General features: G+C 54.3%; 1 protein-coding gene across 1 annotated transcript; it reads left to right on the forward strand.

The window, feature by feature from the left end:
- The first annotated feature begins 12,665 nt into the window (after positions 1-12,665).
- Positions 12,666-14,812, forward strand: Trh (thyrotropin releasing hormone). The gene is made up of 3 exons (XM_042680177.1): positions 12,666-12,700; positions 13,324-13,536; positions 13,895-14,812. Exons 2-3 carry the CDS (start codon positions 13,332-13,334, stop codon positions 14,362-14,364), a joined length of 675 nt encoding a protein of 224 aa, XP_042536111.1. The 5' UTR covers positions 12,666-12,700; positions 13,324-13,331; the 3' UTR covers positions 14,365-14,812.
- The last annotated feature ends 739 nt before the right edge of the window (positions 14,813-15,551 follow it).

A 15,551-nucleotide genomic window follows, 5' to 3' on the forward strand; every position in this document is an offset into this window, starting at 1 on the left:
TATAAATTTCTATTCATTTCCTCACCTGGTGGGCTCCAGTGGCTCATCCATCACCGGCGTCCGTACGCAAGGTGTACGCTGCTGCACCGTGTCTGGCCACCCCCGTTCCCTCAGTGTCCGGTCCCCCCCCTCCAGACTACGTGGCTGATAAGGTCAAGTGCATCCTTGTCCGCAGTTCACCCTCATGGTCCCATCCCACACCGTGCGCCGTCGGCAGAGGATGCTTGATCTTCAAGTTCATTATCCACTGGGCGTTAGAAGCCCCACAGCCTGACCTTCACCTCACTCTCCAAATCCACTTTCCAACCCTCCCAGCCTGCCGCATGCTCAGGAACTCAACCCCGGGTTGTGCATAGGGCTTGGCTAGTGGGAGCAAGCAGGAGAAGGGCGGGGGCCTTGGCCCCACTGGGTCCTCCCATACTCTCTTGCTGGTTCTCCCTTCCTTCTCTAGCTGCGGTAACTATGGCTGGCCCTCCTTTCTAAGTGGACAGCTGCTACCAGCTGTCTCTTCGCCCTGCCTGGGGACTGCAATGCTTAGGTGCACTCTGCCATCCTTTATGTGCTCTGTGGTTCTGGGGGTTAAACTCGGAGCCTGCTCTTGCTAGGCAAGCATGAGCTCTATCACCAACTCCATATTCTCCTCAAGAGCCCCTGAGGAAATTATCCTCCCACTTTCCAATATTTCTCTGAGACCACAAGCAGACACCTGTCACTACTGCACATTTGAAGTGTTAACTCTATTTTTTTTTTCTTATGACAAACGGAAAAGTCAGAAAGTAAAGAACTATCATAGGTGGGCACCAGTGACTCACGCCTGTAGTCCTAGCTACTCTGGAGGCTGAGATCTAAGGATCACGAGTTGGAGCCATCCCGAGCAGAAAAGTCTGTGAGACTTCTCTTCAATAAACTACTCAGGAAAAGCCAGAAGTGGCACTGTAGCTCAAGTGGTACAGTGCTTAAAAAAAAAAAATGCTCAGGGATAGCAATCAGGCCCTGAGTTCAAGCCCAGGACTGGAGAAGGAGAAGGAGGAGGCAGAAGAAGAAGAAGAGGAGGAGGAGAAAGAATAGGAGGAGGAGGAAGATGAGGAAGAGGAAGAAAAGGAGGAAGAGGAGGAGGAAGAAGAAAGAACTATCATTTACCAAGTGCCTACTCTGTGCCTGGCAAACCAGATGCCGGACATAGCTCTATACCCAGATGCGGGACATAGCTCTATACCCAGATGCGGGACATAGCTCTATACCCAGATGCGGGACATAGCTCTATACCCAGATGCGGGACATAGCTCTATACCCAGATGCGGGACATAGCTCTATACCCAGATGCGGGACATAGCTCTATACCCAGATGCGGGACATAGCTCTATACCCAGATGCGGGACATAGCTCTATACCCAGATGCCGGACATAGCTCTATACCCAGATGCGGGACATAGCTCTATACCCAGATGCCGGACATAGCTCTATACCCAGATGCGGGACATAGCTCTGTACCCAGATGCCAGACATAGCTCTGTACCTGAGGTGCGCTTCCTCACAGCACTCCGGAGCTGGGCCTTGTGCCACACCTGATGTCTGGACAAGGACCCTGGGCCCCGGGAGGTGTCATTACCTGTACTGTCCTACGGGCAGGTGCGGGTAGGTCTGCAGGGGCAAGTATGCGTATGCTGTGGGATTCTAGGATCTGGGATCCTTCCTGCAGCCCTGCCCCTCCGCAGCAGCAACCAGCTTCTCTCATCCATCACTGTCCTAAAATGCTGTCTGGCTTCACAACCCATAAAGGGGAAAATCTGTGGCTGTATCCAGCTAGATCATCCACATGGTCCTGGAGGTGGGTCTTCCCTAGGCCTTATGCATGGCCAGGCCCCAAATGGATGGCACTGGCCCATCTCTCTGCCACAGCAGTGGGCCAGAGTGAAGAAGAGCCATTCCTGTGGCTTGTCCCCTGGTACCCATGCCCTAGATCTGCGTGCACAGGTGACTCCTGGCTGTGTGGATGAAGGTATCCGAAATAATGAGGGCTGGACAGGTCAGCCAGAAGGGAGGAAGTCTTCTGCCCTTGGGCAGCCTCCCTCTGCCTGCACTCCTCTGTGCCCTATCCCCCCTCCTCCAGCTTTTCCAGTATCAACCACCCCCCAGGGCCCTGAGCGGCCTCGCGTCATGCTTCCTGTCCACAGCAATATCTGCCCACAAAGCCCGCCACCGCTCCCGGGCAGTGCCCCACGCATGGTCGCTGCTGTTTTCAATCTTGCCTCCCGGCCTGCCTTGTGAGTCTTCCGTGGGCAGGAAAGTTCACTCAGTTACTCACATTCACTCACTCATCACTCAGGTATCCTTAAAAGCTTTCTAGCCTCCTTTTGAATATGCACAGACAAGACCAGGAAAGTCCCAGCAAGGCCTAGTCCTTGGGAGCCGGGCAGAGCCTGGCGACCCTCACTTGGATGCTGATCTGTCTCCTAGAGATTTGTGAAACCTCATGTCATTTTCCCAGTGGGGACACTTTTTTTTAAGTGGAAATGGAGTCTTTCTTTTCTGGTGCAGAGGTCAAACACCAGCCAGGGCTTGGGAGCCAGCAGGCAGGACAGAACTCCTTTCCTCCCGCTAGCTTGTTAAAGGTTTGTTTGTTTTTTTAATCCTATTTTTTTGGCAATACTGGGTTTTGAACTCATGGCCTTATATTAGCTAGTTACTCTACCACCTGAGCCCACCCTAGCCCTGGCAAGATTGTGTGTGTGTGTGTGTGTGTGTGTGTGTGTGTGTGTGTGTGTATACACATGTACGTATACCAGTCCTGGGGCTTAAATTAAGGGCCTGGGCACTATCCCTGAGCTCAAGGCTACCACGTGAGCCACAGCTCCACTTCCTGCTTTTTGGTAGTTCATTGGCAATAAGAGTCTCACCAACATTCCTGCTGGGGCTGGTTTTGAAATGTAATCCTCAGATATCAGCTTCCTGAGTAGCTAGGATTATAGGCTTGAGCACTGGCACTTGGTAGCATGCTGTATTTTCCCCCCTGGTCCTAGGGATTGAACTCAGGGCCTGGGCTCTATCTTTGAGCCTGTCTGTGCTTAAGGCTAGTGCTCTACCACTTGAGCCATAGCTCCACTTCTAGCCTTTTCTCTTTATGTGGCACTGAGGAATTGAACCCACAGCTTCACGCATGCTAGGTAAGCACTCTACCACTAAGCCACATTCCTAGCCCTGGCACACTGTGAGAGGCTGTATGACATGGTGGTTAAGAGCCAGACTTGGTCTTCCACTTGACGTGACAGCCATGTGATTTTCCCCACCCAGGGCCCTGATATCAGAAGAAAGGACACTGAACACGGGGATAAGAAGCTATATGCACAAATGGAAATGCAACTTCATGTCAGTTTCTTGTGGGAATTATTTGTGGTTACACAGACGTCGTCTCTGGTACATTTTTGGGTAACTAAGTGGGACTCCTTTTTGTCCTTAATGTTCATTTCACTTTGTTAGTTGCTGTTCTTCTTGGTTTCCAGAATTTTCCTTCCAACCCCTCACCTACCTCAAGCTTATTCATTTGTTTGTTTATTTTGTCAGTATCAGGGTTTGAACTCAAGGCCTCAAATTTACTTGGCTTGTATTCTACTACTTGAGCCATACCTTAATGAGCTTAGCATTTTTGCTGAGATGGAGTCTCTGGGCTTTTCTGCCCAGGTTGGCTTCGAACCAGGATACTCTGGGTCTCAGTAGCTAGAATTACAGGTGTGATGGGGATTCGATCTTGTGGTCAAAGGCAGAGTTTTGCAGGAGTCCTGCAGGGCAGCAAGGACTAATCACAGTCTGGTCTAGTGCTGCCGCCGCTGCTACATTTTTTTCCCCTGACAGCTCTGTCACTCAAGGGTGTAGCGCTCAGCAAACAGTGGCTTCTACGGGGCCAAGCTTGGGCCGAGTAGTGATAGGAGGTCCTCCTGCTTCCTGGACGTTGGTAGCTGGACATGGGTCTCTCCAGATCTATGACTGGACAAGGACAAGCTCTGGGAAGGGAGGGTGGGTATCTATCTTTTTGGACCATGTTGAACAGGACTATCCTTCTCCATTTGATGTCACCCCTGATTCATGGCCCTGTACTTCTGTCTTGCTCATCCTGCTCCTCCCTTCCAGTGTTCAGGGTACAGACTCCCCGTATTCTGAGGACAGGCTCTAATTAGCCCACAATATCAGGACAGAACCAGCTTTGGGGCTGACAGCAAGATGAATATACCTAAATGGCCAAGGTAATTGGGAGTTGTTTTCCATTTTTCTCCTGTAATGAGAGACGCAATGGCAGGGGCTGGGGGCTTGATATCTCTGGTGGATGGGTGATGAGCTGTCTGATTTACCAGCAACTGTCGCTTCCTGGCTGCCAGATATCTACCACCAGCCCCCACACAAGCATCTCCACCCGATCAAGTTAACAACTTCAACAACAACTTCTCTTCCTCCTCCTCCTCTTCTTCTTCTCCCCACTCCTCCCCCTCTTCCTCCTTCTGTTTCTTCTTCATCTTCTCATACCAGTAGTGGGTCTTGAACTCAAGGCCTGAGTGCTATCCCTGAGGTTTTTTGTGTTCAGGGCTGGTGCTCTACTACTTGAGTCACAGCTCTACTTCCAGGTTTTTGCTGTTTAACTGGATATAAAGAGTCATGGGCCAGGGCCAGTGGCTCACACCTGTAATCCTAGCTTCTTAGGAGGCTGAGATCTGAGGATTGCAGTTCAAAGCCAGCCCGGGCAGGAAAGGCCATGAAACTTATCTTGAGTAAATCACTAGAAAACCGGAAGTTTTTGGGCGCTGTGGCCCAAGTGGTAGAGCACTTTCCTTGAGCTGAAGAGTTGAGGGACAGCACCCAGGCTCAGAGTTCAAGCCCCATGACTGACAAAAAAAAAAAAAAAGTCATGGACTTTTCTGCCCAAGCTGGCTTTAAACCAACCCTCAATCTCAGCCTCCTCAGTAGCCATGATTGTGCTGTAATCCAGTTTCCCAGCTAGCGCCCATCTTCTCCAGGTGACTTGGAGAGCAGCTTTGTGACCCACCCATCACATCCAGGTGTCCCTCCTCCTTCGAGCCTTCGAGGCCACAGACTGGGTTGAAGGGATTTTTGATCAAAAAGTTTCTTTAGTGCGAAGATGTAGGAAAAGACAAAGGTGAACTTGGAGAAAGGGGGAGAAACTCCAGGCTCATCATCATCCTACCTGGTAACGTTTTGCAGTGTTCTCTCCCCATGGCCAGAGTGGGAAACACCTGGGAACAGCACAAACTCCATCAAACGGGGCGCTTCCATTCCCTCACTGTGCGGCTTTGCGTACGCTGCGTCCGCTCCCAGACCCTGGGTTTCCTGAAGCAAGCAGAGCCGCCTCTGGGTGTTCGGGCACTTTCCTTCCCATCCTTACCTGCTGTTCCTCCTCCGTGCGCACCTTCTCAACACCCCCGGAAGGCATGCTGTATGAACACAAACTACTGTAAAGAATGTTCCTGCATATGGACACACTCGAGGCTTCCAGATGCACTAGCAGGGAACAGGAAAGGGAAGAGAAAACTGGAGACTTTGGAAGGAGACGTGAGGACCTGCTGCCTGCAGGGGTGCGTTGGCTTGAGAGCCATGTTTCTTACCAGGTGCAGCCACCGTCGCTAGCTTGATGCACACAAATATGTGTATCTGCATGTACACACGGCCAAGTACTTAGGTGCGCACACTAACACACATGTATGCCCCATACATAGATTCCTATAAATGCATGCTTATATGTGCACACACAGAACACATGTGCACACACACAGCATATAGACACATGCGTGCAGCTGTATGTGAATATGCAAACACTTGTGCACACCCACATAGGTGTCTGCATGCACCAGGTCAGCTAAGGCCTCTGACAATGTTCCGGGGGTCCCTCCTGAGCATCTGGCCCCAGGTGGAGAATCCTCACAGCCTCCTGAGCACTCTCCTCTTAGCAAGCTCCTGATGGGCAGAAAATTGCTCCTTGGAAATGATCTGGCTGGTACAGCCCTGCAACTGGCCACTCAGCGGGATCAGCAGACTCTGAGGGGCAGCGCAGGCGTGGTGGGGCTCATGGCTTCTCGTCGGCCTCATCTGTAAGTAGAAGCCTGCTTCAGCTCTGAGCCCAGGCAGGGGCAACTCTCCAGTGTCCCCCAGCAAGGGGCCAACTCAGGCATCCCTGGACAAGCGTTCAGCTCGGGGAATGCAGACAGCAGAGACACCATGTCTCTGCGCAGGATGACTTTGAACTCCTGATCTTCCTGCGGTAGCCTCCCAAATGCTGGCATACCAGGAATACCAAGATATTCCTGTTGGGCACGAATATCTTGTCTCCCTGGCTTTTGTCCAGGGACCATAGACTGCCCTGGCCACCCCGGCACAGCAGACAGCTTGTGCTTACTCCAGGTGGAGTGTTTTCATGCATGCATTCACTCATCCATCTACCCGTCAGTTCACAAAAATATTCAAGTGGCAGTTATGTTATAGGAACTAGGAAATAGCAAGGAAAAATAGATAGGGGCTTTGCCTTCATGTTTAGGTTGAGGTAAGGAATATAAACAATAAAGAATAAGGAAAGAAGAAATACCTGCTTCACACAGTGACAAAGGCTGAGAAGGAGGAGCGTATGCTAGGTACCTGTGTCAGCCAGGGTGGGCAGAGAGGGCCACCTAGCCTGCTGCTCAACCAAGGTAGCTCTAAGACTTGCCCAATACACCACAGGTTGGCACTGTGGCGCCTGCTTATGACCCACTGAACCATATCCTGTAAGCCCAGTGCACATCGTAATGTAGTTTAGGAGGACACACCTTTTTTCCACAGAATGTGAACACCCTGAGAAAAGGTGTCTCTCAAACTCAACACAGGGGCCACTCAGGGAGTGGTCATTAAACAGACTAATGGATAGGTAGATGATGGATTGAGGATGGATGAATGGGTGGGCAAATTATGGATGGATGGATGGATGGATGGATAGGTGGATGGATAGGTTGATAGATGGTTGATGGATGAATATATGGGTGGATAGATAGATGATGGATGGGTATGTGGATGGATGGATATAGGGATGAATGAAAAGGTGAATGAGTTGTTAGGTGGATGTGTGATGGATAGATGGGTGGGAAGATGGGTGAGTAGATGATGGATGGATGAAGGATGGATATATGAATGGATAGATGGGGATGGATGGATAGATGAATATATGGATGAATGGATGGGTGAATGGGTTGTTAGGTGGATGGATGGATGGATGGATGGACAGATGGGTGGATAGCTGCGTGGGGGAGGGGGACATGGGTCTTCCAGCCAGAGTCTGGTCACTTCTAGTTTGTTCAGAGAAAATTGTGACCCGGGTGGTGTGAAGAACAGACTCTGGGCAGGGCGTTGGACTTACAGTCTTTGCTAGCTCACAGAGAGCTTTGGGAAAACTTTTTGATTTCCTCACCAGTATGTTTTATCTCCTCAGTGCCCACCCTCACAGCTTGTGGTGGGTGCCTTTGCAAACCCCACCTAATTCATGTTCAGAGGGTTGGTCCCAGGGTTGTTAATCTGACTCTCAGTGATTGGCTTAGGAATGGGCTTGTGGCCTAGGTTGGGCCAATAAGAACTGGCACTGAGGTTCTGGAGGAAAGCAGAAGGGCTTTTACTCTCAGAGCAGCTGAGCTGGAAAAATGTGGTGCGGTGGCTGCCTCTGGCTATTTCTCCTCACTAGAGTCTTGCCAGCCAACCTATGCGCCAGTTAAGGGAGAGTAGGGGGGGAAAGCTACCTTCCTAGTGTCGTGACTTCCTGGATACTACCATACCTGGAGTTAGTGCTGAATCTTTACTACTTTTTTCAATACATGGATCAATGCATTACCTTTTTTTTTTTTGGTAGGTTGTGGGACTTGAACTCTGGGCCTGGGTGCTGTCCCTGTGCTCTTCAGCTCAAGGCGAGTGCTCTACCCCTTGAGCCACAGCGCCACTTCTGGTTTTTCAGTTGTTTATTGGAGATAAGAGTCTCACGGACTTTCCTGCTCAGACTGGCTTTGAACCGTGATCCTCAGATCTCAGCCTCCCGAGTAGCTAGGATTACAGGCGTGAGCCACCAGTGCCCAGCTAATGCATTATCTTTTATTGTGCTTGGGCCCGTTTGGTTGAGTCCTCTTGTACTCACAGCTAGCTAGGGAAGTGGAGGCATTTTTTTCCTGATAACTGTGTGATTTTCTAGGAGAAGCTGACAGGGAAGGTACCAGCTGTGAACGGAGGGGAGTGAGCGGCAGGGGTGGGGAAGGTTTGTGGAGTGAGAGCAAAGCAGGCAGAGCCCAGGACCGTGCATACCACCTTGAATCCAGCACAGCAAAGACACCCTGAAAAGAAGCACAGAACCAGGGGGAAACTAAGGCAGGAGGGTTCCACTGAGCATCCACTGTTTGTCCCCTCCCCCACCCCACCCCAGGGCTCAACATACTTACCAGAAGCCCTGGGTGTGAGAAGCCCAGGAGTTAAAGATAGATACATTAAATTATGCCATTATTCATTTTCAAAAGCATAGCGGCATTAATCTGATAAGAGGCCACAGTTTTCAGAGTCAGAACATTGATATTATCAGAGAGAGGAAGAAAAATAGGAAACCGGACGGAACAAGAAGACTAGCTCCTCAGCGCGGGCTAGCTTGGTGGTAGCGTGCATGGGTCTGACCCCCTGCACTGGACCAAATACAGACGTAGATTCTCAGCCTCATGGCGGGAGTCAGGGCCTGACTTGCCCCATGTGACCTTGTTTGGAAACGGAGGCTCCGTTGTTATTGCCGTGTGGTGAGATCAGATCAGAGGACAAGAGTCTGTCATGTTCACAGAGGACTGGCCAGGCGCCAGGCAGGGTTGTAGGGCCCCAGAGGCAGTCTGGAGGCAGAGCAGTGAGGGTGGAGCCTGTGGAGGTTTCTCGGGGAACAGGTGAGGTAGGTGAGCAGGCTGAGGATTGGCCAGTGGGTCATTTGGGCAGTGCTGAGGCACGGGGGCGGGGGTCTCCTCCTGGTCTCTGCAAGTCACACTGAACCACATACCCTGTGTGCATGCAAGGGGGTGGGGAGAGATGTAGTAAGAATTCAGCTCCAGCCAGCACCGGTGGCTCACACCCATAATCCCAGCTATTCAAGAGACTTAGTTCTGAGAATCACAGTTCAAAGCCAGCCCTAGCAGTAAAGTCCGTGAGACTCTTTTATCTCCAGTTAACTAGCAAAAAGAAAAAAGAAGTGGAGCTAGGCTTATGTGGAAGCTAGGCTCATGTTCAAGCTCTCGTACCTTCACCAAAAAGAAAAGAAAAAAAGAGAGAGAGAAAGAGGGAGAGAAAGGAAGGAAGGAGGGAGGGAGGGAGGAAAGAGGGAAGGAAGGAAGGAAGAAAGGAAGGAAGGAAGGAAGAAAGGAAGGAAGGAAGGAAGGAAGGAAGGAAGGAAGGAAGGAAGGGAAAAAAAGCCTAGTGGAATCGTACAATTGTACACATGGGTACACTTTCAGGCTACCGAGTTGCTGTATCCCTACACACTTGCACCTTTGTATGGGAAAGATAATGAGTCAGTTGGTTTAAAGCAATTCCTTCCTATCCAGGAATAACTTGAGAGGTCAAGCTGCGATATCAGGTTTGCAGTTGGACTGGAGACAACCATTTGGCCTGAGGGCCAAATCACTTGCCTGGAGGACAGGAGGTAGAATCTCCCCAGGTCTCTCCATCTTTGTGAGGAGAGGAAAAAACTCTAGCCTCTAGCCATGATCAGGGGCACCAGTGGCTCATGCTTGTAATTCCCGCTACACAGGAGACAGATATGGAGAATCTTAGTTCCAGGCCAGCCAGGGCAGAAAAGTCCATGAGACTCTCCAATTCAACACTATCTTCAAAACTACCCAAACAAACAAACAAAAAACCCAGACAGGTATGCCGCGGACCGGCTCTGTCGGGACGATGGAGGACACCTAGTGGAGGAACTGGAACAGGTGGGGAGATGGCAAACAGACACTCACACACATTAGGAGTGGATGCTGAGTGCGATTTAATGCAGAGGATAACAAGCTTTTATAGCAAAAGTCTCCATGAGAAAGGGCAAAAGGTTACACAATCTTGCTGCAAGGCTTCGTTCTTGGGTGGTCACCAGCTGGTCGCCTGATCTTGTTTTTTGGATGACGAGCTATGACGATAGGCACTTGTTTTCGGCTTTACCTCTATTTTTAAGAAATACAATGGGTTTCGATGTTTATCACCAATTAACCATTAACCAGAGCATATGGGCAAGGTGCTGGACAGAAAGGCATGAACTCTAGTACTTCATAGTTACTTTTGTTTAGTTTTGTACTTTATACGTTTTAAATCTTTTCTAAGCAATTGTGCTTAGAGGGTTCCCAATTTGTGGCCAAAAATCATGATATTCAGTATACTTAGTTAAATCTGGCCATATATCAAATTTAAGCTCATAGTGTCTTTTCTGTAACCCTTTCACATAATCGTTTACTCTTTTTCTATAGAGGCCTTAACTGTCTCATAAGATCTTTCTTGTTCCTTCTTTAATAGTAAGCACCAAGGAGACCTAGATCTAGCAAGTCTCTCAGTAAATGAAAGAGAGTAATAGGAAGTTCTTTCTCCTAAGTAGTTTTCCCAACGGTTGCCATCCTTATCATACACACCTGTAAAAGGCTATGGATCTGGGGGAAGTCTCTGAGGTCCTCTAGATAATGGAGGATCCCACCATTTTCCTCTGATAAGCCATTGCCACCTTTCATCTACCAACCTTTTAGGAATCTTATTTAGCTTTTGGTCTAAATATCTCTCTACATCTTTCTTATCTACAGGATATCTATGTGAATCTATTGTATATGTTTTTAGGATTAAAGGAAAGTCCCCAGTAGCCATACACTCTTTCTGCTCTAGCCGCACCTACAGCTTCTTGTAAATCTCTTACAAACAATTCCTTCTGCTGAAGTGATGTCATGAAACCCCCAATACTTTTATATTTACTTATGGCTTGTCTACTAGCCTCCATAAGAGGGGCTTTCAGGGTAGCACTTAACTCTGGTGAGATTGTCATATTCTTAAGACACTCATCAGATGTTGGAGTCGTCAACACTTTTAAGAAAGAGCCTTGAATAAGGGAACGTTGAGCATGAGTAAGTACAATAAGCAGCAAGAACAGTAAAAGATTAATAGGCACTCCTATACAGTGAAGAAAAGAAAAACAGCAACACATCTTTCCCAGGGGCTTGCCAGCCTTTTCCAGGAGGTAGGCCTCTTTGAAGCCCCATTCTCAGATCTGAAAGCAGGTTTCCCATGCTAAGCAGACTCCACCAGAGTAGGCGTGGCACAGGTAGAGCCACCAGTCTCGCAGGCAAGCTGAGCAAGCAAGGAGACCTACTTTCAAACCCCAGTCCTGGAAAGAAGGGAAAAGAAAAGATCTCACAAATGCCAAAGGATCCCTTTGATCCCTGACTTCAGAGTGGCTTTGCCTGTCAAGCCTAGTGGTGCTAACAGCCCCTGCTTGGTGTATCTTGTGTGGTGATGAGAAGGTGCAGGGTGGCGAGCAAGAACAGGTTAGGAAAGGTGTGTGCCTTCCCAAGGGAAGGTCTCATAATTCGATGCCTTTGGGATGGCTTCAGGTAGCCTGTCCTGGAGCCCAGGGCCGGAGCTCAGGTAAGTTCTGGGCTGAAGAAACGGTGCCCTGGGGAAGCTGGTGTGCTCCATTCCACTGGGACTGCTGGGCATGGGAGACACCTTTGCTGCCTGAGACCTGGCTCCCTGTGGGCCTGGCTAGCTCCTAGCCATCCCTCTGAGAGCCCCAGAAGTCTCCCGGGGGTGCGTCGGTGGCTCCCCTCTGCCTGCTCTCTACCTCAGCCCCAGCCCCAGCCCTCCTCAGTTACCTGGGCCTTTCCCAGCCTGCCCTCCGCTCTGCTCGGGGTGACCCACTCACTTCCCCGGCCCACGACGTGCCAGACGGGCACTGGGAATTCTGGGGCAATGCTCTTGCCCACGGCATCATGAAAAGGCTCAGCTGTGTGTGGGGGGGGGGGCGGGGGGAGCAAGCTCCTTGGGGTGGGAGTCCTCCTCCTCCCCGCATCCTCTCTCCCTCTGTGCGGAGCGGGCGAGGCTCCTCAGTGAAGGAGCACCACGATGGTGGGGAGGAGGGGGGAGTGGGGTGCCCAGGGGCAGCCAGGCCGGCTACTACTGCGGGGCTGGGGGGGAAATGTCAAGGATGGTCCCCAATCCAGCTCCTACGCCCCAGATTCTCCTGCTCCCTGCCCCGGAACTCCCGAGAGGTGCCCGCCTGGCCTCCCTTCCCGGCGTCGAAAGCACCCGAGGACCCGCGGGCAGGGAGGCGGGTGGCGGCTCCCCTCGGAGCCCCAGCTTCCTCGGGCTCTGCGCCTCCGTGCGCGCCCCGCGGTCCCCATCCGCCTGGGCGCGCCTCCCTCCGGCGTCCTCCCCCGCCCCCGCGCGCGCCTCCGGCGTCCTCCCCCGCCCCTGCCCGATCCGTCGGGGAGGGGGGGCGCGTGGACGACCCCGCCGCCGCCGCGCCGCCGCGCCCGCTCCCGGCCCCCGCCCCGGAGTTCCGGAGCAGCGGGCGGGGTCCCGGCCCGCGCCCCCTCCCCGCCGGCCGCCCCCGCGCCGCTATAAGAAGCGGACCAGCCCCGCCGAGGAGCGCGCAGCCCGCAGCACCGGAGCGGTCCTACGGAGCCCTTGCCACTGGCAGGTAAGCGTCCCTTCTTCCCCGCAGACTACAGCGGAGTCCGGGAGCACTGGATGGGGAGTCCTCTCCACCCGAGACGCATCCCGGAGCGCTGCGCTCGCAGGACGCAGGCGGGGAGCCGACGGAGGCGCACCGGGCGCCCTCCTCGGCTGGTCCGGCGCCCGGGCTGCCGGACACCCGCCGAGCGCCCCAGCGACAGGGCCCCCAGGGCACCACCCGGACCCGACGGTTGGGACGAAGCGAGGCTGGGTTCTCGCTTTGGGAGCATCTCGGTGGCGGGCTTCGCTGCGGTCCTGGGGCGCGCGCCCCCAGCTCCGGCGCCCCGGCTCTCGGGCGGGCACTCCGGGCACCCCTGAGGGACAGAGCTCCGGAGATGCCCCCGCTGCTCGCCCCGGGGCCCGAGGTTCTGCTCTCGAAACGGGTGTTGTGTGGTTTGTTCGCTGGAGCCAGCGGCTCTGGGCTCCGTGCGCCTCGGCCGGACCCGGGTCCGTGCGGCCCAGCGGGACCCAGGCTCCCTGAGCCCGGACCCGGCCCGGACCCCGTGCGGCCCAGCGGGACCCAGGCTCCCTGCGCCCCGACCCTGCCTGGACCCCGTGCGCCTCGGCTTTCTCTCTGCCCCACTCCAGCCGCCGCGATGCCGTGCCCTCCGCTGCTGCTCGCCCTGGCCTTGACCTTGACCCTGACCTCCGTCCCTGGAGGCCACGCCCAGCCCGAGGCGGCCCAGGAAGAGGCGACCCTGGAGCACCCGGGCCTGGACGCTCTTCAGCGCCAGGCGGAGCGCCTCCTCCTCCTCCGGGAAGACCTCCACCGCCTGCGGGGGGACCTGGGCGAGCTCTCAAGTGAGTGCGGGGCCCGAGGGGCTCCGTCCTGGGCCCCCTGCCCGCCCTGGCCGCCGCCTCGCGGGTTGGGGACGCGGTCGGGCCGCGGGGCTGGCTTCCCCGCCTGTGCCCGTGCTGGGGGCGTCTCGGCGGGCTCGGTTCTGCGCGCTCCCGACCGGGAGCCCGTGCGGCCTGGGTCAGGTGCCGTCTGAGCACCGGGGCGCCTTCTCCGATGCCGCCTGCGGGGCCACGGCCGCTCCCGTGCCACACGGACCAGGGAGCTGGGGGAGACGGTGCTTGTGGTCCTGGGGGTGTGGCGGGGCCGGGGCTGGAGCCGTGTGGCCGGGGCTTCCCTCACCCCCCTCCTCCCCTCCCCCAGAGTCCTTGGTCCTCCGCAGACTCGACCGGCTCTCCAAGCGTCAGCATCCAGGCAAAAGGACGGCGGCGGCGGGAGAGGGCCTGGAAGAGGCAGAGGAGGAGGCAGAAGGGGGGCCCGTGGCGCCCCACAAACGGCAGCACCCAGGCCGCCGCTCCCCCTGGCTCTCGTATGCTGTCACCAAGAGGCAGCACCCAGGCCGCAGGCTGGCGGACCCCAAGGACCCCAAGGGCCAAAGGAGCTGGGAAGAGGAGGAAGAGGAAGGAGACGGGGAGGGAGCGCTGGTTCCCGAGAAACGGCAGCACCCAGGCAAGAGGGCCCTGGAAGGCCCTTGCGGGCCCCCGGGGGCCTGCCGCCCAGCAGGCCTCTTGCTGGGGCTCCTGGGTGACCTGAGCAGGGACCAAGGCGACGAGGAGCAGCAGCCGCAGCCTCCGCGGTGGGCGGCCTGGGTCCAGGAGCCCCTGGAGGAGTGAGCTCGGTTTCCCCAATTCCCGATTTCCAGTTTGGGGGGGGGCGATGAGCCCTGTGTGGCCCTCCCTTCCACAGCCCCCCACCTTGGACCCCTAAGCCTGGACCCCAGCCCTCTGTGTGATGTGCACCCGCGCTCAGGCAAAGGGGGCAGATCTCAGAGCCCCCTCCCCAGGCCCCAGCCCCTTCCCTCCCGCGCCAGGGTCCTCCCATGTCTCCTAAGGGAACCCGAAAGAGGACCAGGCAAAGGCCCAAAGCGTGGATGTCCAAATCTGCTTCTATCCTGGGGGGTGCCCTCCCCTCTCTGGGCCTCCTGTGGCTCTGCTGGGTTTGGGGCAGGGGACACAGCCACTGGAAACTTAGAGAATACATGTAAGAGTGTCAGAGACGGCCCTGGAGGTCGGGCTTGTAGACAACCCCACCAGCACGTCGTCCCCTTTCCACAGTGTCCTGCTAATGATAATAAACGCGCATCTCCAGGCTCTGGGGTTGCTTTCTCTTCTGTATCCAGAGGATGTTCATTTATTGGTTGATTTTGCACTACCAGCCGTGGAACCCAGGCCCTTGCACACTGGCTGCAAGCTCCCTACTACCTAGTCCCGCCTCATTCAGAGGGTTATTACAACAGGACAGACTAGGCCTCCCAGCACCCAGCTTTGCTGCGGTGGCGCCCGCACCTTGGGGATGGAAGGTTCTCACTCCTGTCTCCACTCCCAGCAACTTGGGAGGTAGAGAAGGTTCCGGAGCCCAGTTTGACCCCTGGGGAAACTAAAGTTTGGAGAAGGGCTTGTTCAAAGACTCAGCTGGCCGGCGACTTGGAAGACAGGGCAGGATCCTGCCTTGAGTCTGCCTGATTTTAGAGGGAGCAGAGGAATCCTGCCCTCGCTCAAGTCTGCAATCTTCATGGTTCCGGGGCAACTTGTGTCCATGTAAGCCCACTACTAGAGAGAAATGAAGAGGGCAGCGGACCAGGCTGCAGCAGGAGGCGGATTAGGTGCGGGACCGGAGCGGTAGTGGGGAGTCTGGGAACCAAAGAGGTGACTGGCAGAGTTAAGTCCAGAATTTTAAAGAAACCTGTGGACAAGCAACAACACGAATAAATAACAGCAAAACATTCAGAACATGTACTATGTGTCAGCCATTGCCCTAAACAGTCTACTTTTAACTCAATAATTCTTCTAGGTGTTGCTAG

This window comes from Dipodomys spectabilis, unplaced genomic scaffold (assembly GCF_019054845.1).
Source record: "Dipodomys spectabilis isolate Male_0828 unplaced genomic scaffold, ASM1905484v1 ptg000054l, whole genome shotgun sequence".
In the NCBI taxonomy this organism is placed as follows: Eukaryota; Metazoa; Chordata; class Mammalia; order Rodentia; family Heteromyidae; genus Dipodomys; species Dipodomys spectabilis.